The sequence below is a fragment of the Rhinolophus sinicus genome, chromosome 13 (genome assembly GCF_057876585.1).
Source record: "Rhinolophus sinicus isolate RSI-liver-muscle chromosome 13, RSI-T2T, whole genome shotgun sequence".
NCBI lineage: Eukaryota > Metazoa > Chordata > Mammalia > Chiroptera > Rhinolophidae > Rhinolophus > Rhinolophus sinicus.
In genome coordinates, this window is record NC_142513.1 from 22,396,220 (window position 1) to 22,422,642 (window position 26,423).

Sequence of the window (26,423 nt, forward strand, 5' to 3'; positions counted from 1 at the left end):
TCTAGCCCACAGCCAGCTTCATGTCCCACTAAAGGATCTGTGTACTCTTCTCTCGGGGGTCAATCTGTCTCTGTACATGACCACTGCTCTGGGAACCCCCAATGCTGCCAGTGTGGTGGTGTCAGGGAGAGAGCTTGGGCTTGGGGGTTGGGCAAAGCTGGGCTGGCACCTTACCTTCCTCCACTTCCTTAGTGGGTAACCTTGGACAAGTTACTTGACTTCTCTGAGACTCACTATTTTGTCTGATAAATGGGTATATCAGTTGCCAACAGAGGGACAGTTTCAGAGTAAATGGAGATCACGTGCCTGGAGCACCTCACACGGGCACAGTGGGTGAGCGGTGTCCATGAATTCCTTCCCCTCCTCTCCCTCCTCAGAGCCCCATTTTGTGTTTAAAATAATACAAACACCCATTTTACAGGGTTGTTTGGGGATAGAATAAGAAAGGACCTTATCAACTGTGAAGAGACTGAGGTCACAAAGACGACAGGCCCACAAATGTATTTCCTTTGGTTGACACTATTTTTAAAATATCTTAACTAGAAGTTGAAAATTGGAAGAATTCACACAAAAACCCAATTTCCCGTTTCTTTTGAGAAAGAAGACCTGACAAACAGTGGGTCCATAACTTCTCATGGCAACATCAGCTGGAGCAGGGTAGTGGCTTCCCTTTCTGTAAGACACTGCTTACCCCATAACATCCTCTGGACTGACACCCATGTACTGACACAGGTGAGTGTCACCTGGCTCCTCAAAATATTTAAGCTTTTGATCCAGCATTGTACAAGCATGAGGAGTTGAAAGATATCTTTAGGATTCAGATGCTTTTATTCAGAATTGGGGCGTGGGGTCAGGAGGTAAATGACTGGCCAGTCTCCCAGCTTTGATCCCGGAAGTCTCAGACACTCATCTCCTTCCTCATTATCCCAGGTTCTACCATTCAGAACATCTGCACCACGTGCTGCTGAACCGTGAACTTGCTCACTGTGGGACTATTTCACATGGTAAGAAAACATGTCGTGCCAACATTGCTTAATTTCTAGGAATGCCAGCCCTGCTGGCTTCTCCATATCTTGTCTGGACTTTCCTCCACGTAGCCCGACCCTTAGCCATTTTAGAAGCCAAAGCTTTTGGGACAGGGGCCCAGAGGCTTTAGCTCTGATAATTAGACCCAGAGTCAGAATTCCAGAAAAGGGAAGGCTCTTAAGGTCATCAAATCTAATATTCTCATTTGACATACAGGGCAACTGAGGCCCAGATGCAGAAAGAGCCTAGTCCAAGGTCACCTAGCAAGCTAGTTACAAACCCAAATGAAGACGTACGTTTCCTGATCCACTGCCCTAATCCAGCACTTTCCCTACAATTTACACTCTTCCCATCCTCACTCCCATAGTCCAACTCCCTCCCTCTCCTTTCACTTTCTTATCTCAGTGCAGCAGAAGCCCTGACTTTCTATCATCCTGGAATCTTGGGATCTCAGACTCATAATTCTTTGAGCTTGGGGGACATGTTAGTGGCAGAATTGCAGGGTGGATAAGTTGAACTTGTGCTTTGAAGGCAGAGTCTTGAGTCCCAGCTCTCCTACTCCCTAGCTGTGTGACCTTGGGCAAGGATGCCCCCTTTCTGAGCCTCCATTCCCTCATCTGTTAAGTAGGAATGATAATACAATCAAATCAGAGGTTTCTCAGGAAATATACAGAAGATGAAACATAAAAAGGCAACCAAAAGGCTTAGCACGAAGTGAGTGCTTAATAAAATAATTGTTATAGAACTGTAAATTAGGGCTCTCATGCCCCTAAAACTTATGTGAAATGGTCCAGATGTGATCAAAGGAAATGGAACTGGACAAACTGGAGAACACATACCCTGTCTAAATTGTTACAGGCCAGATACTGTTAGATTACTTTTTTTGTTTTTCAAGAGAAGCTAGGATTTCTGGAATCTTGAAATAAAGTACAAGCCAAACGAAACACTTCTGTAGGCCAGGTTCAACCTAAGGGCCATTAGTTTGTCATCCCTGCAAAATCATTTCATCCCAACCCCCTCACTTCACAAATGGGGGCAAGTGGAAATAGCTAGCCCTTTTAGCTAAGAAACCATGGAGCTCAATGGACCCTCAGCCATCTCCAGCCACTCCCCTGAGACCCCCCCACTCCCACCCCATGGTCATTTTTTTTGCCCTGTTTAAGGGAAACTCTATGTTCAAGAAAAAAGTATTAGTTTCTTATAAGTAGATTCTGAACAAGGGGAGGAAGGGGGTTTGAGGTAGCCAATGAGTCGAGGGGCAGCTGGCCCACTTTAGGCTGAAGGGAAAGGGGAATGAAGTTTTGGCTACCAAGAATAGGAAGTTACCATTTCAGAATCTAAAAATATCTTTTACCATCTGTCCACTTGGGCACAGAATGATAAATGCAGATTAGTTCCTGGATGTAGACATGAATATTTTTATGTGTCAAGCTAATAATAATAACACCACCTTGTGTGGCTACAACTCCATCCCATTTTATCCCAGGGCAAGCTAAACAGAATATACACATCAATCTAGGCAAGGCATAGATGGGGAAACAAAGGCAGAGAGAGATTAGGCAACACAAGAAGGGTGACACAGCAAGTGAGCAGCTGGGACAAACCCTGGGTGTCCTGTTTCCAACCCTCAGCCCAGAACTGAATCTTCTGAATTAGGCAGAATGTGTTAACAAGTAACAGAGGAAATATGTGAGAACAGCAATAATCACTCTTTACATCTCTACTGTGACTTTGACTTTTTCCATGCTTTCCTCACATCGGTGATAATAATGATAATCTATTACATTCCGAAAATATGTTACAGTCTGCAGGGTCTTCACCCAAACCTTCTCTCACCTGACCACCTCAGCAGGTAAGAAATATGTGGATGGTAGACCAATGAGATGAGAAAACTAGGCATTCTCCCACATTTCACAGGTGAGGAAACTGAGGCTTGGTGGGAGGAGGGGCTTTGCCTAAGATTACAGAGTAGGCAAGTTCATTCTATCAGTGCAAAGCAGAGCCTAAGCTACTAGAGCAATCCTGATTCAAGAGGAACACTAGGTTCAGAATTCCCCATCTCCAATTAACTCAGCTCAGCTCAACAGGCACCATCAGTCTTGGCAGAGGAAGAAGCCTAGAAGCAGGCTGCTTGTTCAAAGCCTCAGTTTTGGTCTTACTATCCTGGGATTAAAGGACAGCTAGTGGCCATCAAATCTCAGATTCAAGATCCCAAATCCTTGGTCCTGTTGAGGGGATGATAGTGGTGCTGGGGAAACTGGGAAAATCCTAAGAAACAGGAGCTAGACAGCTTCTTGGCTGGATCCAGCAAACCTTGTCCCAAAAGTCCAAAAAGTTTGGGCAGGATATTCATTTAGCTTCCTCAAATTCCACGTTTCTCCTGGGAGGTTGAGAATAGACTGCAATTCTGAACTGAGAATCTTTGAGAGCAAGGAAGGACTTCTGAGATCTTTCTTAAACCCAGGCTCAGCATTCAGGCAGAAAGGAGTGGGTCAGGGCTGGAGGGAGCCATGGGGCCCTGTTCCAAGCTTCATACTCATCCTTAAGAGCCCAGGGCCTTCCTCATTCACACACCCCTGAGTTTCTCTCTGTCTCTCTTCTTGCTCCATCCCCTCCTCCCTCAATGTCCAGATCAGAGAGAATAGCACTGGGGTTGGTCAGAGTTTGAGGGCAGAGGTTAGGGAGGCAGAGAAGAAATCAAAGCTGCAACAGGGTAGGGCGGGGCAGAGGTCAGGACACGAGGGGGGCCTGGAGAGGTCAAAGCAGGGCTGGGGCGGCTGACAACCCCTCGCCACCCCCACGCCTCCGAGTCAGCTCCCTCCACCTGAACTTCTCCTACCTCCAGACCTGGCCGAGCTGCAGGAGGTGGACGAAGGTCTGCAGCAGCCAGACGCAGAGGCGGCAGCAGCGGCGGCGGAAGGCGCTGGCAGAGGAGGGCGCGGGCCGGGGACCCAGCTCGGGACTGCCTTCTTTGGTCCGGAAGGCGACGGGGCTGTCCTTGGTGCTGATGGAGGGCCGGCCGGTGCCGCTGTCCTTGGTGCTGACGGCGGGTCCCGGGGCCCCCGCGGGCTCCGTGTAGTCGTACACGAACCAGCGGAAGCTGAGCAGCTGCACTACAAGCGACGGCAGGAGCACGAACAGCAACGTGAGGCCGAAGTAGGTATGCTGACCATGCAGGTAGTAGGAGGCCGCCAGCCACAGGTCCGTGGCGCCGTCGGAGAAGAACACTAGCAGCGCGCACAGCACCCAGCAGCAGTCCCGCAGCTCGTAGCGCGGCCCCGAGCCTCCCGCCCCGGTCACTCCCGGGCCCCCGGCCGCTGCCACCGCTTCCCCGCGCCCGCCCGTACTGCCCCGGGCTCCTCCGGCCGCCCCCTCCGGCCCCGGGCCGGCCGCAGCCGCCGCTCCATCAGACTTCGCGGCCATGTTGGCGGAGCAGGAGGCGGGGAGCGACTTCCGGGAGGCGGAGGGGGTGGGGTACGGAGTGGGGAGGACCCTACGCGAGTGGCTCCCGCCTCCTCCTCTTCCTCCTTCTCTTCTTCCTCCTCCCCTCTACTTCAATTATTCATTCTCCCCGGCGCCGCCCTCGCCCCTCCCCCACCCTGGCTGGGCTGTGGCCCGGTCGGGGAGCCCTCCTGGGAAGGGAGATGGAGAGGCGGCGGGAGAGCATCCCAGGTCACCCTCTCCTTCCTTCCTCAGAGGTGTGGGGCCTCAGCCACATGCTCTCTGCCTCTCATCCCTCACCCCACTCCACTTCCTTCCTTTCTCTTTTCTTCACCCCCCACCCCATCCTCTCCTCTTCCAGTTTATCTCCTCTGTTTACCTCCGGTGGCCTGGTCTGAGGAGGGTGGGGGGACCCGGAACTTGGAAGTAAGCGGCTGCTTAGCGGGGACACCCCAGTATCCCTTTAGCAGTCACTCGATGCTAATAGGCCACTTCCTAGTTTCCAGAGTGTTCACATATTGTTCTACCCCCTTTTTGATCTTAAGAGGTCCCTTTTCTTATTGTCTTTTTCTCATTGTTTTGAAGCTGAGAAAACTGCAGCTCTGAGAGTTACTGTCTCTTCCCCACTCTTCCCTTTCTCTCCTTAAGGACTACCTTAATCTGGCCACAGCCCTAGTAAAGTAAGGACAGCGAATGGGGCAACATTAGAGGGGAAGGGATGGGAGGAAACACCAGGTGGAGGAAAAAGCTAGTGCAAAGGCCTGGAGGCTTGAGACTGGAGGGAATGTTTTCAAGGAAGTCAAGATCACAGATCCAGGGAGGTGGAAAGCTGGGAAAGCTGGGGTTGGAGAGTTCTGAGGGATGAGATCCTAAAAGGCCAGAAGTATGCTTTATCCAGGAAGCAATGGGGAACCACTGCAGAATTAGAGCGGGGGGGGGGGGGGGGGGGGGGGGAGCGAGTTATGTGATCAAGTCAGGATTTTGAAAGAAGACCCTGCAGCCAGAGGAGAGAAGTGCACACAGCAAATCAGCCTGAGGGTGGAGAGACAGAGAGACCAGAATATAACAGTAATCCAAGACAAGGGGTAGGGTTCCTCCTATGAGGAACTATATATCCTGGATATCCCCAGTTCCCCACCCCCCTGCATCCCCCACCCCTGCTTTGCTCAGAGTGGATAAACTAGGTAGGCCATTTATTATACAAACACTTATATAGCAGTCTCTCTTTGCCCACGACTGTTCTAAGCACTGTACAATTACTATCTCATTTTATCCTCACAATTTGTGAGGTAATTTACTTTTTTTTTCCTCCCATTTTCAGATGAAGAAACGGAATCACAGAGAAGTTAACTCATTTGTTCGGAGTCAGACAGTAAGTGCTAGAGCCAAATTCAAACCCATAATCTGGCTCCAGAATAGGCTTTGCTACCTCCCTAGGGTAGGAGGAGAGTTAGGTGAGGAGAGGAAAGAAGAGGGAAGGATGGGAGGTTTGGGGACTGCCTTGCCTGAGTGGCAGGGAAGGGAAGATGAAGGGAGACAGCTGCCCTGGGTCAGGAAGGAGCAGCCATCTGCAGTCCTACAGCCCAGCATCCCTTTCGTGGCTAGGGACTGTTTTGGTCCCAGCAATGCTCAGGAGGTTGGAGTGCCAGCTGTTGCCCAAGGCTGAAAATGGAGGAGGAAGAAAAATTAGGAGATTAAGGGAGTTTTCCAGGCTTGATTCAAAGCTGACAGTCTCTATCCACAGGCATGTGTAGACTAGTGGGAGTTTTTGTTGGTTGGGGAGTCTGAATCCCAACGTGATTTAAGCAGGAGCAATATCTCTTCTTTGTCCTTTCTCTCCTACCACCCTAGGCATGGAGACTCATGGAGTGCACAGAGCCTGGGCGGAGAGATCTGATCCCAGACCTCCTTATGACCATGGGCCAGTTCTGCATGTGTCTGGATCTCTGCCTTCTCACAGGTGCCTGGATGGGGCCTCACAGAATGAGGTTCTCACTTCTGCACCCCCTCACCCCCACGGAGGGAGCCCCTTTACTTCTCATGCCTAAATCCTAGGATCAACCTGTTCAAACAGTCAGTTGAAGACACACTTTTATATCTGAGACTCTGGAGCCAGGATACCAAGGTTCAAAACCTATTTGCCCCTTCCTGGCTCCATGACCTTGGGCAAGTCACTCAATTTCTCTTAGCTTCAGAAAAGGAAGTAAAATGAAGAGGAGGGTGGTAACCAGTGCTTTCCTCCTAGGGTTGTGGTGAGGATAATTAGTACTAGGTATTAGCTAGGGTGATGTCTCCCACAGGAAGCCCTCCTGGATTTCCCACCCAGCTGTGCCCCGCTCCCTATCCTTCAGTGAAGTCTCCCTGACACTCCCGTTATGAGCTTCCATGACACTTTAGTCTTTTCCTTCTTGACCTCAGTACACTAGCAGTTTATCTTTTTATGTTTGCCTACTTGGAATTGCCTGGGAACTCCATGAAAGTTGGGACAATTCATTTTTTATTTTCTCTTTCTGAAAAGGTTTTGTTACTCACAGAGGGGAGGGAGCTCCGTCCTTCTTGGCCACCAGTACATTACTCAGTTCCTCTCTCTTCTTGGCACAGAGGTGTGTCCCCACCCTTTTCTTGATGAACTTGAGGGCCTGCTTGTCCTTGGAAACTTTGAGTAGCGCACTGGTGTACCACTCATATATGGTGAAGTTGCACACCCTTCAGATCATGTCCCACACAAACAGCAGTGGCTGTGCCTCTGCTCGCTCACATTTTTATGGCCCTTGTTGTGGCCCATGGTCGGGGTAGCACAGAGCCAATGGCTGCTGTGGTGGAATAATTCATCTTTTTGTTTTTTTAATTGGGGAACAATGTGTTGTTGTTTTTTCCAGGACCCATCAGCTCCAAGTCAAGTCGTTGTTCTTCAATCTAGTTGTGGAAGGCGCAGCTCAGCTCCAAGTCCAGTCAGATGAAGAAACAGAATCACAGAGCTGTTTTCAATCTAGTTGCAGGGGGCACAGCCCACCATCCCATGCGGGAATTGAACTGGCAACCTTGTTAAGAACTCACGCTCTAACCAACGGAGCTGCCCCACCAGCAGCTCAGCGGCAGCTCATTGTCTTCACTCTAGTTGTGGAGGGTCCAGCTCACTGGCGCATGTGGGAATAGAACCCGCAACCCTGTTGTTAAGAGCTTGCGCTCAACCAACTGAGCCATCTGGCTGCCCCTCATCTATTTTCTTCACCAACCAAATCACCGAGCATCTAGTGCTGTCCCTGGCACTCAATCGGTATTCTATAAAAATCATTGAATGAATGAATGAATGATCAACCTTATGAAATAGGTTCCATTTTATAAAAAGGTAACTACTTTAAACAAGAGCAGTGACTTACAGAATTAACATCCCTCTTACGTCAGGAGCTGTGTTAAGAACTTCACAGAGATTATCATATTATTCTCAAACCAGTCATTTTTGGGGTGAAGAAATTGGGACTTGGGGAGGTGCTGTCACTTGCCCAAGGCCATTAGTCAGGAAATAGCAGAACCGGCATTCAAGAACTCTAGTTCAGGCAACAGGGACTGATGACACAGGGGAAGGATTTGATGGGGTGTCTAAAGTGTGGGTCAGGTGGAAGTGACCCACCTGTCAGTGGAATTGTAGAGGGGACGCTGCCCTAAGCAGCTTGGACTAGTGTGTTCTGAGTAGCCTGAGGTCAGAGATCAGAGATTCAGACTAGAACCAATAAGGAAGTACAGAAGTAGTGAGGGGGTGGGGGGTGGGGGCAGAACAGCTTGGGCAAAGGCTCTGTAATGGGGCCGAGCCAAGCTCATTCAAAGGCGAAGATGAGGCTGGGTCTGGCTGGTGTGGAGGCAGAAGGTACACCACAGCTGGTCAGAAATGGACAGGCCCTTTGAGATCTCTTCCAGTTCCCTGAGCCGCTGTCTAGTTTTACAGATGGGGATACTGGGGCCCAAAGGGAAGTCCCATGTCTATCAAGTGGCAGAAGCAAATCTGGGAGCCTTTCCTTAGTCCCCAGGAACATGGTCTCGGGGCTTTTTTGGGAACCACTCTTGGAAACAGCCCTCATCCCATTTCCCCAATAAACTGAGAGCTCAGTCCATGCTTACTGCACCCTCAGCTTGGACCAGTTTCTAATAATATTCCTTTAGTTCCTGTGCAAACTATGCACGAGATAATCAACACGGCATGGTTTATAACAGCAAATATTGGGAACAACCCAAATGCCCATCAGTAGGGGATTGGCTAAATAAATCAGGGCTTCCTGACAATGAAATAGCATGTGGCAGTAAAGGAAGTGAAGAAAGTCTCTTAATCCAGAAAGGCCTCCATGGGGAAAAGCACGGGACAGCACAAGAGACAAAGCTGGGTGAGCAGGGGAAATAACAATCTGTATCTGTATTTGTTTGTATACGCATAAAGAAACTTTGGAAGTATATATAAGAAAATGAGATTACTGACGGGGGTACTGGGCAGAAGGGGAGCCAGGATGGGAGGGAGACTTCATTACATGCAAATTTATAATTTTTTTGGAATCATGTGAACGTATTTACCTATTAGTAAAATAATATAATAATGGGGACAGCTGCTACTCAGCTACTGCTGAATGCTGTCATGTGGGAACAGGCAGTCGGTGTGGTCAGATTTTCTCATTATTCGAGAGAAGCCAGAAATCTGGATTGTATTGTAAAATCTCTTGATTCGTAAATGTTGTTCTGATTTTTTTTCCTCAAAACACTTTTCAGGCCAAGTAAATAGGTCAGTGGGTCAGACACAGCCTGCAGGCCACCAGTTTTCAGTTTCAGTGCTAATGGCTTCCTGCTCCCAGGGCTGGAGTTCTCAGCATCCCAGGTCTGTGCCCTCAAGTGGGCAGGTGCAGGTCAGAAAAGTGCCTTGTCCTGCCCCTTTCCTGGCACCCTCCAACCCTTGTCCCCTTGGGGTGGTGACATTTGGGGCTTTTAACTCAAGATTTGCAAGGCAGAGAGGGTTATGAACTCGCAGATAATTTTCTCTCTTGGGGCCCTGCAGGCATCAAGGCCCAGCTGCTTTCTGCTGCCCACCCATCTGTCCCTGGGAGGTGGGGACATGAGTGGGGCTGGCAGGGATGGGGTGGGCAGGAGTTGCCGCTCTGAGCCTCAGATCATCGGGCTCTGTCAAGACGCAAAATCCAAGAGGAGAAACCGAGAGATTGTGAGAAAAGAAAAATAAGCTTGGTTGCACCTACTTGATATGTGCTGAGATAATCTACCAAATGACAAAATGCCAGAGCTGGAAAGGCCCTAAGGGATCATCTCATCCAACCCCTCCATTGCACAGATGGGGAGACGAAGCTCTGCTCCCCACCATACTGCCCCAGGCCATGGCCTTGTCGCCACCTCTCTCCTGGACAACTGGATTGTACTCCCTACAGCCCTTCTTTCCCCTCCTAATGTTCCATCTCCACCATTAGCCAGAGGCACCTTTTTAAAAGAGGAAATCTGATCCGGTTCCATGTCTGCTCAGAACCTTCTGACTACTTCCTACCTCCCTTTCAGCCAAAGTCCTCGGCCCTGCCTGGAGTCTCTCTCCCGCTCTCTCTGACTTCACCTCCTTCCATCTTCCCCTGCTCATTCTGTTCCAGCCACACTGGCCCTTTGCTATTCCTTTAACACTCCAACCTTCTCACTGCCACCCGGCTTTTGTTCCGGCTATTCACCCAGGTGTGCACGGGCTCCATCTTGCTCTTTAAAATGTTGCCTCTCCCAAAGGGTTTTCCTGATGATTTCCCCCTGAGCCAGCTATGATGTGAAAAGCCCCCCGTTTAAAATCCAGGTGACAGCCACTCCTGATCCTGCCATTGCCTGCTTAGGTGACCTTGGGCAAGTCACCTCCCCTTTCTGGGCCTCAGTTTCTCGTTTGTAAAATAAGGGTGTCACTAAGACACTTTCAATTCAGTCATCTTGGAATGTCTTCTCTGTTCCGATGTCACTTTCTTCCCTATAGAATCTGAAAGTCCTTTAAACAAACATGACTGTGTTTGTTTATTGAATAGTTAATACATTCACATAGTGCAAAATTCAAAGGTACAAAAGGGACACCTTTGTCTCTCCTACCTTGCCAGTACCGTTCTACAGATGGGTCGAGTCACTCATCCCCACCCAAGATAGGGGAAGTCTTGATTCTATGTTCCTCCCTCTTTCCAGTGAGATGAGTTACTCTTCAAAGGTTCTGGCTGGTAAAGAAGAGAGACAGACAGACAGACTGGACCCTTAACTCTCTCCAAGGCATGGTTAGGTCACGGCCTCACTCAAACATTCAGCAACCCTCTTCTGAGGCATCCTCTGAGAGCCCTGGGCACCCAAGGGGAAGCCCATGGAGCCCCTGGCCTCGATGCGCTCCCAGGCTGATAAGAAAACCAAAATCATGGCAAAAAACAGGTCTATTCCAAAAGAGGAAAGTGATTGATGCCAGAGGAAAAGGAGGACCAAAGTCCCTCTGGAAAATCAGAGGGATAGTGACATTCCTGAGGGGCCAGGTCAGAGAGGGAGGGTCTTCTAGGAGGAAAGGCCTTAAGGGAGGAGTAGGCACTCAAAAGTGGGGAAGGAAAGCAAAGGCTATTCCAGGCAGAGGGCACAGCCCAATCAAAAGCAGAAAAGGGGGAAAGTCAGGGTGTGTTTGGGAACTAGGATTCAAGAAGAGTGGAGGAAGATGAGGCAGAGAAGCAGTTGAACTCACAGAGAAGTACCAGGAGACATGTCGCTGAAGGATCGCTGTAGCAGCACTTCTTATAATCCTGAAGGATGGAAAACAATTTAAATGTCCATTCACCAGAGATCGATTCGGTAAATGTGATCCTTACAACCACCACACTGGCAAGCTGTAGAAAGGTGGACAGTGCCTAGTGTTGGTGAGGATGTACATTTATGGTTGACGTGTACAACCATTCTGGAGCAGAATGTGGCAGGATTTAAGAAAAACAAGTCTATGCCTGTCCGCTGACAAGGCAATAAATAGCACACTAGGGCATTCAGTGCAGCCCTGTGTATGTCGATGGGGAGAGAAAGGGAACTCAAACATCGACAACCAAGGGAGAGGGCAGTGAAATATGGGGAAAGCAGTTCTGGGTGCTTTGGAGCTGCTAGGAGCAAGGAACAGAGTACACGGATAGATCATAGAAAACGGGAGATGAGCAAAAAACCAGTAGGAAACAAACACAACTTACAGCACAATAATAGTTATATAGATTAAAAACACATACCAAGTTTATCAGGATCTACTACAATTGAACATACCCAACAACCCCACTCCTAGGTATACATACAATAGAAATACATACACTCGTGTGTATACCCAAAGACATGTACACGACTGTTCGTATCCGCACTATTTGTAACAGCCCCAAGCTGAAAACCAGCACATGTCCACCGATGGCTGAATGGTTTAATTGCCGTGTACTCATCCAGTGGAATACTCAACAGCACTGAGGGTAAGCAACCTACAGGTACACACAACAGCAGATAGAAATCTCACGAACAAAATGATGAATGAAAGAAGTCAGGCACAAGAGCACACTCTGTGACTCCATTTACCTATAAAGTTCAAAAACTAGTAAAACCAGTGCGTGGTGTTAGAGGTCAGAGGAGTGGTTACCCATGGGGTAGTGGTTAGGAGGGCTTGCAGGGGATTTCCTGGGGAGCTGCTGATGTTCTGTTGCTTGACCTGAGTGCTGGTTACATGGTTGTGTTCAGTTTTTGAAAGTTCATGAATGATGCACTTACGATTTGTGCACTCTTCTGTGTGTTAGACCTTAATAAGAATTTTAAAGATACATAAACACATAAAGCAACTACTATGCATTTTGAAAGAAATCTCAAGTATTTAAGGACATATATAACACAACAGAGAGGGATTTAGTGAGGTCAGAATTGGGTGGGGATGGGGGGGAAAGGAGAAAATAATATAAACAAAAGAGCGGTTTTGCAGACTAACTCATGACCACGAGCTAAGAACTGAGAGGTGGGATTAATTCAACCCTCCATCCTGTAGTACATGAAAAATAAATGTAAACTTTAATTTAGAAAGTTAGGACCCAGCAATCCCTCTCCTGGGCATCTACCCAAAAAAATCTGAAAACATTTATCCATAAAGACAAGTGTGCTCCAATGTTCATTGCAGCTTTATTTACAGTGGCCAAGACATGGAAACAACAAAAATGTCCTTCGGTAGATGAATGGATAAAGAAGTTGTGGTATATATACACAATGGAATACCATTCAGTAGTAAGAAAAGATGAAATAGGACCATTTGTGACAACATGGATGGATCTTGAGATTATAATGCTAAGCGAAATAAGCCAGACAGAAAAAGCAGAGAACCATATGATTTCACTGATATGTGATATATAAACCAAAAACAACAAAAGGTCAAGACAAACAACTGAGAAACAAAAACTCATAGACATAGACAACAGTTTAGGGGTTACCAGAGGGTAAGCGGGGAGCGGGGCTCTAGAAGAGGGTAAATCGGGTCTAATATAAGGTGATAGAAAGAGAATTGTGTGGGTGGTGAACACACAATGTGAAATCTAGATAATGTAATACAGAATTGTACACCTGAAATCTATGTAACTTTACTAACAATTGTTGCCCCAATAAACCTTAATTTAAAGGGAAAAAAAAGTTAGATAAACAAGTGAAATATAGTGTTTATACTACAGAATTTTTGCAGCTGTCAGAAAATAGGCGAGAGGTTGAAATATACCAATCAAACATGTCCAAGAGCAAAGAGGCCGCAGAGTGATACATTTGGGTGCAATGCCCTCCATCCCACCTTCCTACCCTGCCATGTACATAATAGTCCTACATATGTTCTCTGGGTTCCTAACTATGTCTTTAAATGAATACCACAGTTCTGAAAAGACATCCAAATTAAGACTCTGGAGGGAACTGAGATGGGGGGAGGGGTGTCAAAAAGGAACTTGAGTCTTCTCTGTAATGTTTTCATTTTCAATAAGAAGAATCTATTCATGGAATTTTAAATGAATGGATTTAGTATTAAAGGTCGTGTTAAAGACCGGCTCAGGGAGGCCTGGATGTTCTGGGCTATATTCTCTTTGAGGTCACTTAAGATTTTTCAAGTCAAACCTTGGGACCATCTGTTGCCTAATGAAATCAAGGCGTGGGGAGTTGGAAGACAGGTCCCCACGTGACATCCCCATCTGGCTGCATGACCTTGGGAGGTCCCATCCCCTTTCCAGGCCTCAATGTCCTCATCTGCCCAATGGGAATCAGATTTCTGCACTACCCGGGGATGTGGGAGGATGAAGTAAGGGCACAGGGAGAATCGCATGAATATAAGGGATTATTCTCTGGGTCAGGGGAGGAGAGGGGTGGAGGCCTCCCCTCCACTTGCCAAGCCAAGGGCACAAAGGAAGCATAGGGAGGAGCTGGGGACCACCCATGAGAGCAAACAGACCGTCTGTGGGACAGGGCCATGTTGTCAGCAGCTGGGAGGCCCAGCCTGGACTATTCATAGGCCAGAGCCCATGGGGCAGTGCTCAGGCTGCCTAGAGAAACAGGATATGAGCTGGCTTCTCACTGCCCCAGGCCCCATGCAGCCATAGTCCTGTCACGTCTCCGTGCCCCCATCATCCCACCACACACACACACACACACACACACACAGAAGACTGCGCCACACTTCCCTCTTTTAGCCCATCCTGTCCCCCACAGACAGAGGGACTTTCACAAAGTAAACCCAATCACATCCTGTGCTTGCTCAAAACCTCCCAGTAGCTTCACACTGATCTGGGGGAAAAAATACAATCCCCTTACCTTAGCCAACAAAGTCTAGCATGCTCTGCCATTCCTGCCCTCCACCCTCCCCCACCTTCAGCATCGGGGTTAAGAGCTTGGCCTCAGAGAGAATCTGCTTTGGTTAGGATTCTGGTTCTTTTTCTCATTCATTTAAAAATGTTTACTGAGCACCTACTATGGGCCAGACACTATTTTAGGCATTTGGGATATATCAGTAACAAATGAGACAAAGATCTCCGCACTCATGGAGCTTCCTTTTTAGCAGAAGGAGATTCACAATAAATGTAATTATGTAGCACGTGGGAAAGTGACAAATGTTATTTAAAAAAAATAGGTTTTTGGGGTTTTTTGTTTTTGTTTTTTTTTTTAGGAAGTTGATCAGGAGTACTGGGCAGGGCAAGGGTTGCAGTTTTAAATAGTGGGGTCAGGGCAGACATCATTGAGAAGATGGAATTGAAGCGAAGACTTGTAGGAGGTGAGGAAGGGATGCAGATGTGGAGGGGGGGAGGGAGTGCAGGCACAGGGAGCAGCCAGTGCAAAGGCCCTGAGGTGGGACTGTGCCTGGCATGTTTGAGGAAGAGCAAGGAGGTGGGAGAGGCCTCAGAGAGGTAGGGTCTTGTGGACCTTGGTGGGGAGTTTGACTTTTACTGAGTGAGATGGACTGTTGAGGCGGGTTGACCACAAGGGAGTCGGGGAGGCAGGACTGGGAAGGGAAGGAAGCCAAGCGGGGCTTGCGGATGTCTCGTGGGTGGCCGCTTCAGCCTGGCCCACAGGGAAACTTGAGTGTAATTATACTTCAGAGTTATCCACCCACACCCCCGCCAGCTGCCCAAGCAAGAAAGGTCATCTTTCATATTCCTGGGTTAGGGGAAGGGTTAGGATGGGTTAGGGGAAGGGGAAGTCTCCCCAGGAGGCTCCAGCAGCCTTGAGGGCAGTCCTCCCCAAGGAGGGAAGTGGGTACTGGTCACTGAACACTTACCCAAGGGGGCGCACAGAAACAGTAAAAAGAGACCCGAGGGGAATGGGTGAAGGATCATTCTTCTTGGCTGCAGTCCCCAAAGCCCCAGCAGCCATGTTCTTTTGGCCAGGGCTTTGGGTGGCTAAAGATGGGGCAGGGGGGGTGGGGGGGGGGTGGCATACGCCAGTGTGACCAGGTAGAGTTTATCTGGTTAGAAAAGACTTAGTAGGTATCACCCTCATTCAGGACTGCAGAGGGACTCACCCTCTGCAATATCGCGACCATGTGGCAGTCCAGCCTTAAATATCTTCTGGGATAGGAATCACTTACCCTTGAGTTAGCTCTGTTTGTCTTTGGATACTTTGGATTTTAGAAATTCTGCTTCATATTGAGTTCATTCATTCATTCTGTAAACATTGACTGAGCACCTACTGTGTGCCAGGCATCATTGTAGATTCCAGAGACACAGCAGCGAACAACACAGACAAGGTCTCTGCCTTGAGGAGCTCACAACTGGAGAGGGGGATGATTAGAGAAAAAAAGATGGTGAGGGAAGTGCAGAGATGGGGGAAGTGCAGGAAGCTGTGGGGGACAAGAGGGGACTCTTGACCTGTGGGAGGAGGTGACAAGGTGATAAGTGGGGGATATGTGGTAGTTACACAGGTACTAAGGTGTGGGAGAAAATTAATCCAGGCTGACTGAGGAGTGTGTGCAAAGTCCCTGAGAATCTCCCCTGTGCTCACCGTCCCCACTGCTACCCCTGCTCCAGCGACCATTCTATCCCACAGAGGGGCAAAGAAGCTGGGGTAGGCAGCCACTGACTCCTTTCTCTTCTTAGTTGAGGGCCGTTTCTGTGGACATTGACTCACTGCATTCTGCACACAAACTGCATCTGTGAGCAGAGAGAAGCAGGAAGCCACAGGCATGCGCAGCCATGTCGGCAGCTGACTTCCAAGGAGGGCTTCTGTAGCCTTACATGGTGAATGTCTCCTTCCCCTTTCTGGCCTCACCGCTTACCTTCTCTCCCCTGCTCATTCAGTTTCACCTACAATGGCCTTGCTGTGCTTCCAATTTCCAGGGCATTTGCATCTGCTGTTCCCTCTGCCTGAAATGCTCTTCCCCCAGATATCCACATGGCTCACCCCCTCACCATCTCCATCTCTCTGCTCAAATGCTACCTCTTCCGAGAAGCCCTCCCTGATAACCGTATCTCAAATAACCCCTCCATATTCCCTCTCCACCTTGCCCTGCTCTGTTGTTCTCCAAAGCTCTTAATCACCACCTGACATGATATATTTACTTGTTCATGTGTTTTTTTGTCTGTCTCTTCCACCAGACTGGAAGCTTTTTGAGGGCAAGGACCATGTCTTGTTTTGCTCATGGCAGAACCCCTATAACTGGGCTGTCAATAAATATTTGTAAAATCGATGGTTCTGAAACAAGAGTCCTTCCAGGTCTGTCTCAATGTCTTGGATATGACCTCCCTCTCCAACACTTCCAGTTACCAGGGGTGCCCTCTAAGGCCCAGTCACAGCCAAGAATTTGTCAATTTGGGAACCTCCCTGAACCCTCCCATTCAGGCCCATTTGGCAGGGGTCAAAGGTCAGCCTGGTCCAGCCCTTTTTGGGTCCTAAAGTGGAGGAGACCCAGTTCTGGGGTCTAGGTCCCAGGAATGCTTGGTGAGCCCCATTTTTCCTTTGGCAAATGTTCCCCCTTCCTTCCCAGGGCTTGTGTCTGCATTTCTGAAGCAGAAGGTGTTTACACAAAACATCCTGGGTTTGGCGACAAATTCACCCTCAATGAGGAATCCTTAATGAATCTCCTTCTTTCCCTATACCAGGCAGCTGCACGGAAAATTAGCTCTGCCTCAGGCAGTTGAAGGCAGCCAACGGCCAGGCAAAGAGGAGATGCCACTGAGACTTCTAGGGCCACAGTTTTGGAGAGGGCTTTTTTCCAGGGTCCAGAGATTGCTGTGGAATGGAGGCCAGAGAGCTTCTAGACCCACATTTGCTGCTGACATTCTAGATGACAAAGCATGGCCCTTCTCCCACCTGGAATCTGCAGCTGTGAAATGGGGCAAGAATAACCTGTCTGTACAAAGGTTATTGTGAAATTCAAGTAAGGCAAGGGGTGTGCAAGGGATTGGTCACAAGGGGCCAAAAGGGGAGAATAAAAAGCTGGACTTGGAGGCAACAGATCAGAGTTCTAACATCAGGTCCGCTGTCGACTTTTAAAAATCCTTGCTGCATTCTAAGCCTTGGTTTTTCCAGCTGTACAATGAGGGGTGTCGTGCGGGAGACCCTGCTCGCTGCGCCATTTGTCCTGCGGGGAAGCCTGCGGGGTCTCTGGTCCCGCTCCCCACATAAGAACGCAGGATATGGTGAGGCCGAAAAGGAACACCCACGGAGCCATAGGTAGGGGAGCCATACCACCACGGTCTCACTGGAGGCTGGGCCCACTGGACGCCGACCTGCCGTCCGCTTTTCCGCCAACCGACCGACCGACGACTCTTCTCCACTCTCTCCTCTGTTCCTCTCTCTCGGCTCTCCTCTTCCGCTCTCTTCGGCTCTGCTCGGCTCTGCTCGGCTCCTCGGCAATCCTTCACCACCCGAGCCAGCACCCTTCCACGTGAGGCCGAGAGCCTGTAAACTACTTTCTGGGGCTCTGTCCCCACAAGGGGTTTGGGCATGATCTCTAGGGAACCCTCTGGTTCTGAACGGCAGCCACTTGCCACCTGCCTGCCTCTTCTTGGAGGTCCTCCCCGATCCTACAGCCCACATTGATTCGCTTCCCAGAATGTACAGAACTTCTTTTCTGAGCTGGAACTTCATTATTCACTGCCTATGGTTTTCCAGCCCCTTCCTTAGGTCTAGGTCAACTACTCCAGACACTGGGCCCAACACAGAGGTCAAAGTGCATTAAAAATGATTCCTGCCTCCTTCTGATCCTGCGGAAAGACAATGAGGGGGATTTTTATTAACCCCTATTTTATAGATCAGAAACTGAATGTATCAGAGATTAAATATAAGTCGCATTGCCGTATGGGCCTCCTGGGTGTTCGCCAAACAGGGCAAGAATGATTTGTTTCTTTCCAAAGCCCTATCAGTGCCTGCCAGAGTATATAATTATTTGTTTTGTCGTTAACTGTTGGTGTTTCCTACTAGGATGAAGTTGCATGAGGGCAGGGACTTTTGTTTTGCTCACTGCTGCATCCTCAGTACTTAAAACTGCCTGTCACATAATAGATAGGTGCTCAAGAAACATATGAGGGGAAGAAGAGATTGAGGCCACACTGCGGACTGTGCTCTCCGGACCTGCAGGGGGCGCTCCAGCCATGCCCCCCAAAGCTGGGCCCCGCCTCTCGCGTTCAGCTGACGCGCATGCGTTGGAGCCTGCGCGCCGCCGTTGGTTTTTTAATTGCGCATGTGTACTGTGAGTCCTCTCAGAGCGGCGCGTGCGCAAGCGGAGCTAGAGCAGACGTTGAGCGGGGTCTCGGCCCTGCGGAGTTGGAGCTGGCGGTTACGATGCTGTCCCCCGAGGCGGAACGGGTGTTGCGGTACCTGGTGGAAGTGGAGGAGCTCGCCGAGGCTGTGCTGGCGGACAAGCGGCAGGTGGGAGGCCCGTCCGCGGCGCTGGGGCCTGGGTTCGGCGGTTGGGGCCTGGTGACCAGCGCCGTGGGGAAGCGCGCGGGGTCCGGAATCTGGCTCCAGCACCGGCTGGCAGTGAGTGGACCGGGACTGGTGGTCGCTGGTTGTAGGGACAGACATAGGGCAGTTGTGAGATAACGTGGTCGAACGCTTGGCACAGCACCGCGCTTCACCCATTTATACGGCACGTCTTAGGTTTGCGCCTGCTCTGTGCTAGGCATCCCCTCTCTCTCCATCCTTCCTCTGCCCCTTACCGTGCTCTCCGGATCCTGCTCCATTACCCCTTGGGGCGGTTTACCTGAACCCCTTTTTCAAAATGCAGTTCCTGGTACTCTCAGTGACTTGGGTTGCACCGCCCCAATCAAGGCCCTGAAGGGAGAAGAGGAATAGAAAAGAGGCCTGAGTGGTTTGTGATTGCGCAGGGGTGGGGACGTGAGGCCGGGGTCGCAGAGGGCCTCGTAGACCTGAACAGGAAGTTCGGGCCTGGTTCTAATTGAGGTGCCGGGTGTTTGAAGGGAGTTCGTGGGGGGTGGGAGGATGAAATCATTGGATTTAGGTTTTATTAATAAAAGGATCCCTCGGGCTGCTCTGTGGAGCACAGAGTGTAAGGAGGCAGGGGCCTGGTGGGGGCCAATTGCCACAGTCCAGGTGAGGGATGGGTTTGGACCTGGGCGGTGATGATGGAGACAGCGGATGGGTGAGAAATATATTTTGGAGATGGACTTATTCTTGATGATGGTTACATATAGGGGTGAGAGCGTAGGGAGGAGTCAAGAATGAGTCATGACTCTTCATCTCCAGTTAGAATGATTGCACGATTGGTGGGTCTGGTATTTACTTCGAGGGAGAAGACTTAGGAAGAGCTTATTCAACACTGCATCAAGGTGTACTGGGCGATAATAATAGTAGTTAAGATTTATTGAGTACTTACTGTGCTGACTCATTTTGCTCCTGGCTCAATGACTATGAGGTAGGTACTGTTCGTGTCTCCGGTATAAATAGAAAGGTGGAATTGCACAGCACATAGCGGGCAGCAGGATTCAAACCTGGCTCTTCTGGCTCCAGAGCCAGCACTCTCAAGCAGCACATTGTACCGCCTCCACACTTCCTTAGTAGCTGTTGTGTTGTTACCACCATCTCAGTGTCCCACCCCTGCTGATCCAGTCTAGTTGGGCTTCTCATGATACTAGTCAAGAATCAGCTGGAGGAGTTTGTGCAGGGAGAGGTTTCCACTTCCCTGGTGATCCTGAAATGCCCTAAAGCCTGAGAACCAGCACTCTAGTAGATAGTAAAAATTATCCATTTAGTTAACAGACGTTTTCCCAGCACCTTCTCTAGGGGGAAGACACCTGTACAAAGCATGGTCTTTAAAGATCTGAAAGCTAAGTGGGAGAAAATATATATTCACACATCAGCCCATTTTAGACAGGACACTGGAAGTAAGCCAGGAATAATGCCTTGTTGTCTCTGTTAGGTTTTAATAGCCTCTGGTCTGTTGTAAGGTGATAGGCTGGGGCAAGAGGTAACCATGTTCCCTCCTGCCTCTGAACTTTTCAGATTGTGGACCTGGACACCAAAAGGAATCAGAACCGAGAGGGCCTCAGGGCCCTGCAGAAGGATCTCAGCCTCTCTGGTAAGTCATGACTTCCTTGCTGCAGCCCAGGAGGCCTGTTCCGTTTTCCATCTTGTACTTAATAGAGAGACCAGGCAGGAGGCCACAGGTATGTGACACAGCCTGCCCGTGGAGATAGGGGAGAACATGTCACAGGTCTGACACTGTGGCTCAGGGTTTTAGCTGCTCACCTCCAGGACAAGCCATTAGCTACTGGCTCACCGATGGCATTAGGGAAGTGCTGGGAGGTATAAAAACTGCGGTTCTTGCCCTTGTGTTCTACAGATGAGTAGAACAACATAAATACATAATTGAAAATTGTGAGGAAGTTGAAGAAGGGACTAGACATGGGGGTAGGTGTTGGAGGAGGGAATGGGGGCTCTTTAGGGGCCAAGTGGCTGTAACAGAGTAAGCATCGGGGAAGGGCATTTGATGAGGCTGGAAAAGATGGGCAGAGGCCAGGCCATAGTGAAGTTTGAATTTTGTTTAAAGTGCATTGGAAAGTTTAAAACCTTCCAGTTGTTTCTCATCTCACCAGAGTAAAAGCCAGAGTCCTGCAAGACCCCATGTAAGCCAGACGCCCTTGAGCTATCCAGCATCATCTCTACCCTCCCCCTCACTCACTGACTCCACTCTCACTGCTCTCCTTGCTGTTGCTAACACCTCAAGCACATTACTGACCTTTGTTCTTCCTGTTTCCTCTGCCTGGCTCACTCTTTCCCCCCATGTTTGCAGGACTCACATCCTCACTTTGTTCAAATCTCTGTCCAGATGTCACATAATTGGTGAGGCCTTCTTAAACCACCTGGTGTAAGAAGTCCCTCCCCTACTCTGGCATTGCCCATGTGTCTTACTCTCTACAGTAGTTAGACTTGTTGGAGTCTGACAGTGATACATCTTTGCTTGTTTATTCCTCCTCCTCCACTATGACTTAAGCTCTAGGAAGGCAGGAACTTTGTCTTGTTCTGCTGTGTCCTCAGCATCTAAAACAGTGCCGGCTGGTAGTAGGTGCTCCGAAATAGTTGCTGAAGGAATGCATTTGCCATTTCAGATGATGTGATGGTTTGCTTCGGGAACATGTTTATCAAGATGCCTCACCCTCAGACAAAGGAAATGATTGAGAAAGGTAAGGCCTCCTGGACATGGGTCAGGGACACAGCTGCCTTCCCCACCAGCTTTAGTCTTAACACAGAACTGAGAATCAGGCTTCCGGCAGCTTGATGAGAAGCGCCTGTGTTAAAGGGTTCAGACTGATGTTGCTTTCAGTCCCTGCTCTGCCACTGAGTTATTTCGTCATCTCTAAAGCAGGGGGTGGGTGTTGGCGTGTCTCCAAAGCACAGTTGTTGTGAAGTTGAAAGAAAGCAGTGTGCGTGTCTAGCATAGTGCTTGCTTGTCTGTGAGGAACAAGTTGGGCCACAAATAACAGAAAACCCAGCAAACTGAGGCTTAAGAGAATATAGTTCCGTTTTTCTCAGGTGAGAAGTCCAGAGGTCAGCAGCCAGGACTGGCACTACTTCAGCAATGCCACCGTAGCATATTCTCACGGTTGTACATCATTGCAGGCCTCATGTCCACATGCCAGGCTGGAGGGAAGGCAAAGGGCTTTCTTCCTATGTGGTCTTTGCCTTCTGTTTCATCCTCCTCAGGGATTTCCGCTCACATCTCTATAGCCAGAATAGTCACATGGCCACCCATAGCTGCAAGAGAGCCCGGCAGAGTGAGCTTTTGTTTTTACATCCCCTGCAAGAGAAACTGGGTTGAAAATGGGGGCTTCAGGAGAGTGAACGTCTAGGGTCTGCCACAGCCTGAGCACTCAACAGGTGTTACTCAGATCTCCACAACCACAATCCCTGAAGCTCTTTGGAGAAGCATCATAAAGGCAGAAAGTCAGGCTGCAAATCGGTCTTTAGCTGGGAAAAGGGCAGGTTATACATATTTTTCTCGCTCCTACCCTTGAAAATGTAAGGGCCAAGAGGACCAGCAAAGTTGCCTCTATCCCTGTTAAAATCAAAATTCTAGCAGAGGAAACTAGATCAGCTTGGAGGAGAAGTTTCCGGCTGTTCTGTTGAAAAACATACACTAATATTATGGTTGTAAAATTAAGAGTTGTCCTTGCACTTGTGTGGTGAGCTGGAAGCTACTCAGGCTGTTTTCAAAGGGGGTCGCTTGCCTGGGTTCAGGATCTGGTCCTCAGCTTTCTTGGCACACAAATGTGGTCTTGTCACCAAACCTGGAGGCATTCTGGGACATCATTATCTCTATTTCTCAGGGATTGACACAGGCTAAACAAGCTCATGAGAGACTGGTTACTCATGTACATTAAGTAAAGCATTTTAAAACACTGAGTTGAACCATTGCCCAGGCCAGAAGGCTCTACTGGTCAGGGCTTCTCCCCATCAGAAAGCATGAAAGTATGTGGGGAAGACTAACTAGAATGTCACTCATGAGCAGGTATAATGGGTTGGGTGGCGTTAGTCATTTGCATCATTGAGCTTTTCAGCCTGCACTTCTCATAATGCAGTTTGTCTTCAAGTGCAGTCTTATTAGGGTAAAATAACCTTTTCTAGTCACTGGCTAATTAGGTTAAGCTTGAGCATTCTGCTCACCCACTGATTGTTTAGGTCTGTCTGGTGTTACCACAGTTGTGCTTTTCTAAAAACCCCTCACCTTAATGGACTTGGTTTGTAAGTTTCCTCAGCCACCCATTTTCCAAGCAGCCTAGGGTAGGCTGGGTCTAGGTTCTTCATTTGGATTTTCCATAATTTCGCTCTAAGAGGGTGACCTAAAATCCTGATGTTGCCTTCCCTGTCCACTGACCAGCCCAGAGTACTTCGCATCATGAAAACAGGTCAGGTCCTTGGCTCACTCAGTGGTTGTGGCTAGGTCATGTCCCTTCTCGAGCCTCAGTTGGTCTCTGAAGTCCCCTTTCTCTCCTGAATGCTCAGAAGCCCTTTTGCTCAAGGGACCTGGAGAGAGGCTGGCATCCCAGACTCCCTTTGGGTCCATCTGTCTGTAGTATAACCTCATCGGCGTTGCCCACCTCATTTTTCAGATCAGGATCATCTGGATAAAGAAATAGAGAAACTCCGGAAACAACTTAAAGTGAAGGTCAACCGCCTCTTTGAGGCCCAAGGTATTGGCCTGGGGGAGACTGAAAAGCGGGAGGGGAGAGAACCCTCAACACGGACTGGGAAGGGCAGGGGTGAAAAGCCCCTCCCAGGGGGCGATGGCCTGGGCAGCATGTGAGTGGCACTGAAGCTTGGGCAGTGGGCAGGAGTTGTTTCTAGCTGTCCCAAGATAGAACAGACAAGGAAGTTTGGGGGGTTTTCTTCTTGTCACAAGTTCTTTTCCAGGGACCTGGAACAGCCTGGGTTATCTCACATTATACGCCAGGGAGTGGTGTGGGGACCAGGATAGCTCTGACTGAGGGGACCAGAAGGCCTCGGGCAGGTGGTTTAGGTCAGCTGAATTTCTAGGTAAACAAAACCACTGCAGATGGGTCACAGGTCTGGCAGAAATCGGGAGGTTTCTGGGTGGCAGAGTCAGGACTGCAGGTTCTTGGTAACGCAGGAGTGTGTGTCCATGTGCCTTGTTCAGTGCATTGCAGATTTGAGGCTCTTCCCTGTCAGACCTCAAGGCCAAGTGTTTGGCAGCATGAATACAGTGTAACCCCCTTTCTTGGGCCTGACTCCAGGGCTAGTAGGGTGCACAGTGGAAGGCCCACCTCGCTGATGGATTGTCTTCTCCCTCTAGGCAAACCGGAGCTGAAGGGTTTTAACCTGAACCCCCTCAACCAGGATGAGCTGAAAGCTCTCAAGGTCATCTTGAAAGGATGAAACTCAAGAACCAAGATAGGGGACCTATGACCAGCATCCCCCCTCCCCCCCTCAGGGTTCATGGAGGACCCAGGACTCTCCAACCTTGAAACCTAAAAGGACAGGCTCTACCCTGTAAGGGGTCAGGCGTCAGGACTCCGGCCATGGCTCCTGTCCAAAGCCTCTTTGTCTGTCACACTTGGCTGCTCCGTGACGGTGGGAGGGAACCCTCAGCCTGCCAGTGTCTGCCGGCCTAACCACTGGGGCTGGGTGGACATAAGACCCATTGACAGGCCCTGGCAGCCACCAGTGGGTGGGTGGGGACCGCGTCTGTGGGGGTATGAGAATGACTGCAACAGACACTTCTCAACAGTGGCAGGCTGTTTAAATGGGCCCCGGGCAGGAAGAAAGGAGAGGGGGAAGAGTGGGAGCTTCATTCCACATTCCTCTCAGAAAGGGGGAGAGGCATTTCCAAGCAGCGTGTGTAACCATTGGAATAAAGCAGGAGGTTCACAGGTGGTTTCCGAACGAAGGTCAGAATCGCGGTGCATTGTGGTTTGCCACAGCATCTGTGCGGCAGACGCACCAATTCCCCCACTGCCTCCAGTTTTGCCCCTTTTCCTGCTTGTTCCCGGATGGAGCCGGTGCGTGCTGCCTGTCAGCCCCTCCGCAGCTGCTCTGCAGTCAGAAGCCTCAGTCCTGCACCAGAGACGGCTGAGGGCGCTGCCTCAGCCCAGTGCGCGTTCAGGATGCCCCTCCGCCGCCTCTGGGAGCAGGACTGGGCCCGTGCTGCTCTGCGTTCCCGTCCGCCTTCAGTGGTCTCAGGTCCTGACGTGAATGTGCTGTGAGGGCAACACGGTGTCTCCTGTTCATTGAAGGCTCAATAAATGTTACCTAGTGAATGGATAGCAGCTTCTAGTCTTTACCTCATTCAGTCCTTACCAGGGCACACCACTCACTCCCCGTAGGATCCGCCTGTGAACGGGCAGTGGTTCCTTGAAATGGGATTAGACGGGCAATAACGTGGCAAAATGGAGAGGGCACACCACCGTTCCCCTGGCTCCCCTCGGCTCTTGCTAATAGTTGTATTGGAACACAGGTCTTAACGTTTTCTGTAAGAGAAGCCAGAAATTTGGGTTTTTGAGTTGAATCTTTTAAAGAGGGCGCAGCTTACAGTGGTCCATGCGAGGATCGAACCGGCAACCTTGGTGTTATCAGCACTACGCACTGACCAACTGAGCTAACCGGCCACCCCCAAATTTTCTGTCTTTTAAATACTGCTGACTAATTCAGAAAAAATTTTTAAACTTGGGTATTGGCCAAACAAAATACCTTACATAAGTCAAATTAGGCCCAGACTTACAATTCTGCATCTTCTTGGGGTTTTTTGGGTTTTTTTGTAGAAATTGCTGTGTTTTTCTCATGATGGCCCTAAAAAGTAGGGAGATGGAATTGGAAACTAAATATCTGTCCACAGTAGACTAAAGGAATTGATAGCTCCGGGTAGTGAACTACTACACAGCAATAATAAAAAATAAGGGCGCTCCTCTTGAGCGCTGATTTAGAACCAGCTCCAAGACTAAGTGAGGAAAGCAAGGGCAGGACCACTATCTAATAAGCTGGTGATTTGTATGCAGTCACTAATTATGTGCTTCCCTCGGCACAAACCGCATGGTTAGGGTGGACGGGAAGAACATGTCACTGTCGTGTTGCGTATTTTTGAATATAATGTTTAAAAGTAAGGAGTTGCAGCATTTATTTTGGTAGATAAAGTGGTGTGCCTGCCTGGCGCACCGTTTCTCCTGTCTGAACATTGCCCCTGCCTATCTGGCAAGGTGGATGCTATGCCAAAAAAGAGCCAATCAGATTCTGCTGGAAAGGTGCGCCCCGTACCTGGGGCTGTTAGCTTGCCTTAGTCACAGGGATGGAAGGAAGTCACCATGCCCTGGAGGCAGGAGACCCAAAGTGGCCAGGCTTCTGGACTTCTCAAGACTAACGTTCACTTCATGGCTTTGCCAGTATTTTCCTTCCCTGGGCAGTCAGATTCTGCTGTTTGCAGCCAAAAGAACTGTCCTAAGCAGGGAGAGTGGTAGAGGAAGATGCCTGGTGTCTTCCATTGAGCA

At 49.5% G+C, this 26,423-nt stretch overlaps 2 protein-coding genes and 1 long non-coding RNA gene across 3 annotated transcripts in view; 2 read left to right on the top strand and 1 right to left on the bottom strand.

Annotated features, from left to right (window-relative positions):
• XKR7 (XK related 7) overlaps window positions 1–5,108 on the bottom strand; it is a 29,759-nt gene extending 24,651 nt beyond the window's left edge. The window contains exon 1 of the mRNA XM_019748487.3: window positions 3,866–5,108. Within this exon, the coding sequence (XP_019604046.3) occupies window positions 3,866–4,449 (584 nt within the window). The 5' untranslated portion in view covers window positions 4,450–5,108. The remainder of the gene's footprint in view (window positions 1–3,865) is intronic.
• LOC109456274 (uncharacterized) lies at window positions 4,049–8,200 on the top strand. Its single transcript, XR_002138828.3, has 4 exons — window positions 4,049–4,186; window positions 5,789–5,839; window positions 6,319–6,427; window positions 7,347–8,200. It is a non-coding gene; the product is annotated as an uncharacterized LOC109456274 (long non-coding RNA).
• A 10,455-nt stretch (window positions 8,201–18,655) lies between these two features.
• Window positions 18,656–25,206, top strand: PDRG1 (p53 and DNA damage regulated 1). The gene is made up of 5 exons (XM_019748497.3): window positions 18,656–18,837; window positions 20,431–20,506; window positions 21,537–21,611; window positions 23,538–23,618; window positions 24,239–25,206. Exons 1-5 carry the CDS (start codon window positions 18,751–18,753, stop codon window positions 24,319–24,321), a joined length of 402 nt encoding a protein of 133 aa, XP_019604056.2. The 5' UTR covers window positions 18,656–18,750; the 3' UTR covers window positions 24,322–25,206.
• The last annotated feature ends 1,217 nt before the right edge of the window (window positions 25,207–26,423 follow it).

What these genes read in the sequence shown, in the direction of transcription:
- PDRG1 (XM_019748497.3), top strand. Translation starts at nt 18,751, where the DNA reads ATGCTGTCCCCCGAGGCGGAACGGGTGTTGCGGTACCTGGTGGAAGTG. An exon ending in TGCTGGCGGACAAGCGGCAG is followed by an intron (nt 18,838 to 20,430) that starts GTGGGAGGCCCG and finishes TGAACTTTTCAG; the next exon opens with ATTGTGGACCTGGACACCAA. An exon ending in GAAGGATCTCAGCCTCTCTG is followed by an intron (nt 20,507 to 21,536) that starts GTAAGTCATGAC and finishes TTGCCATTTCAG; the next exon opens with ATGATGTGATGGTTTGCTTC.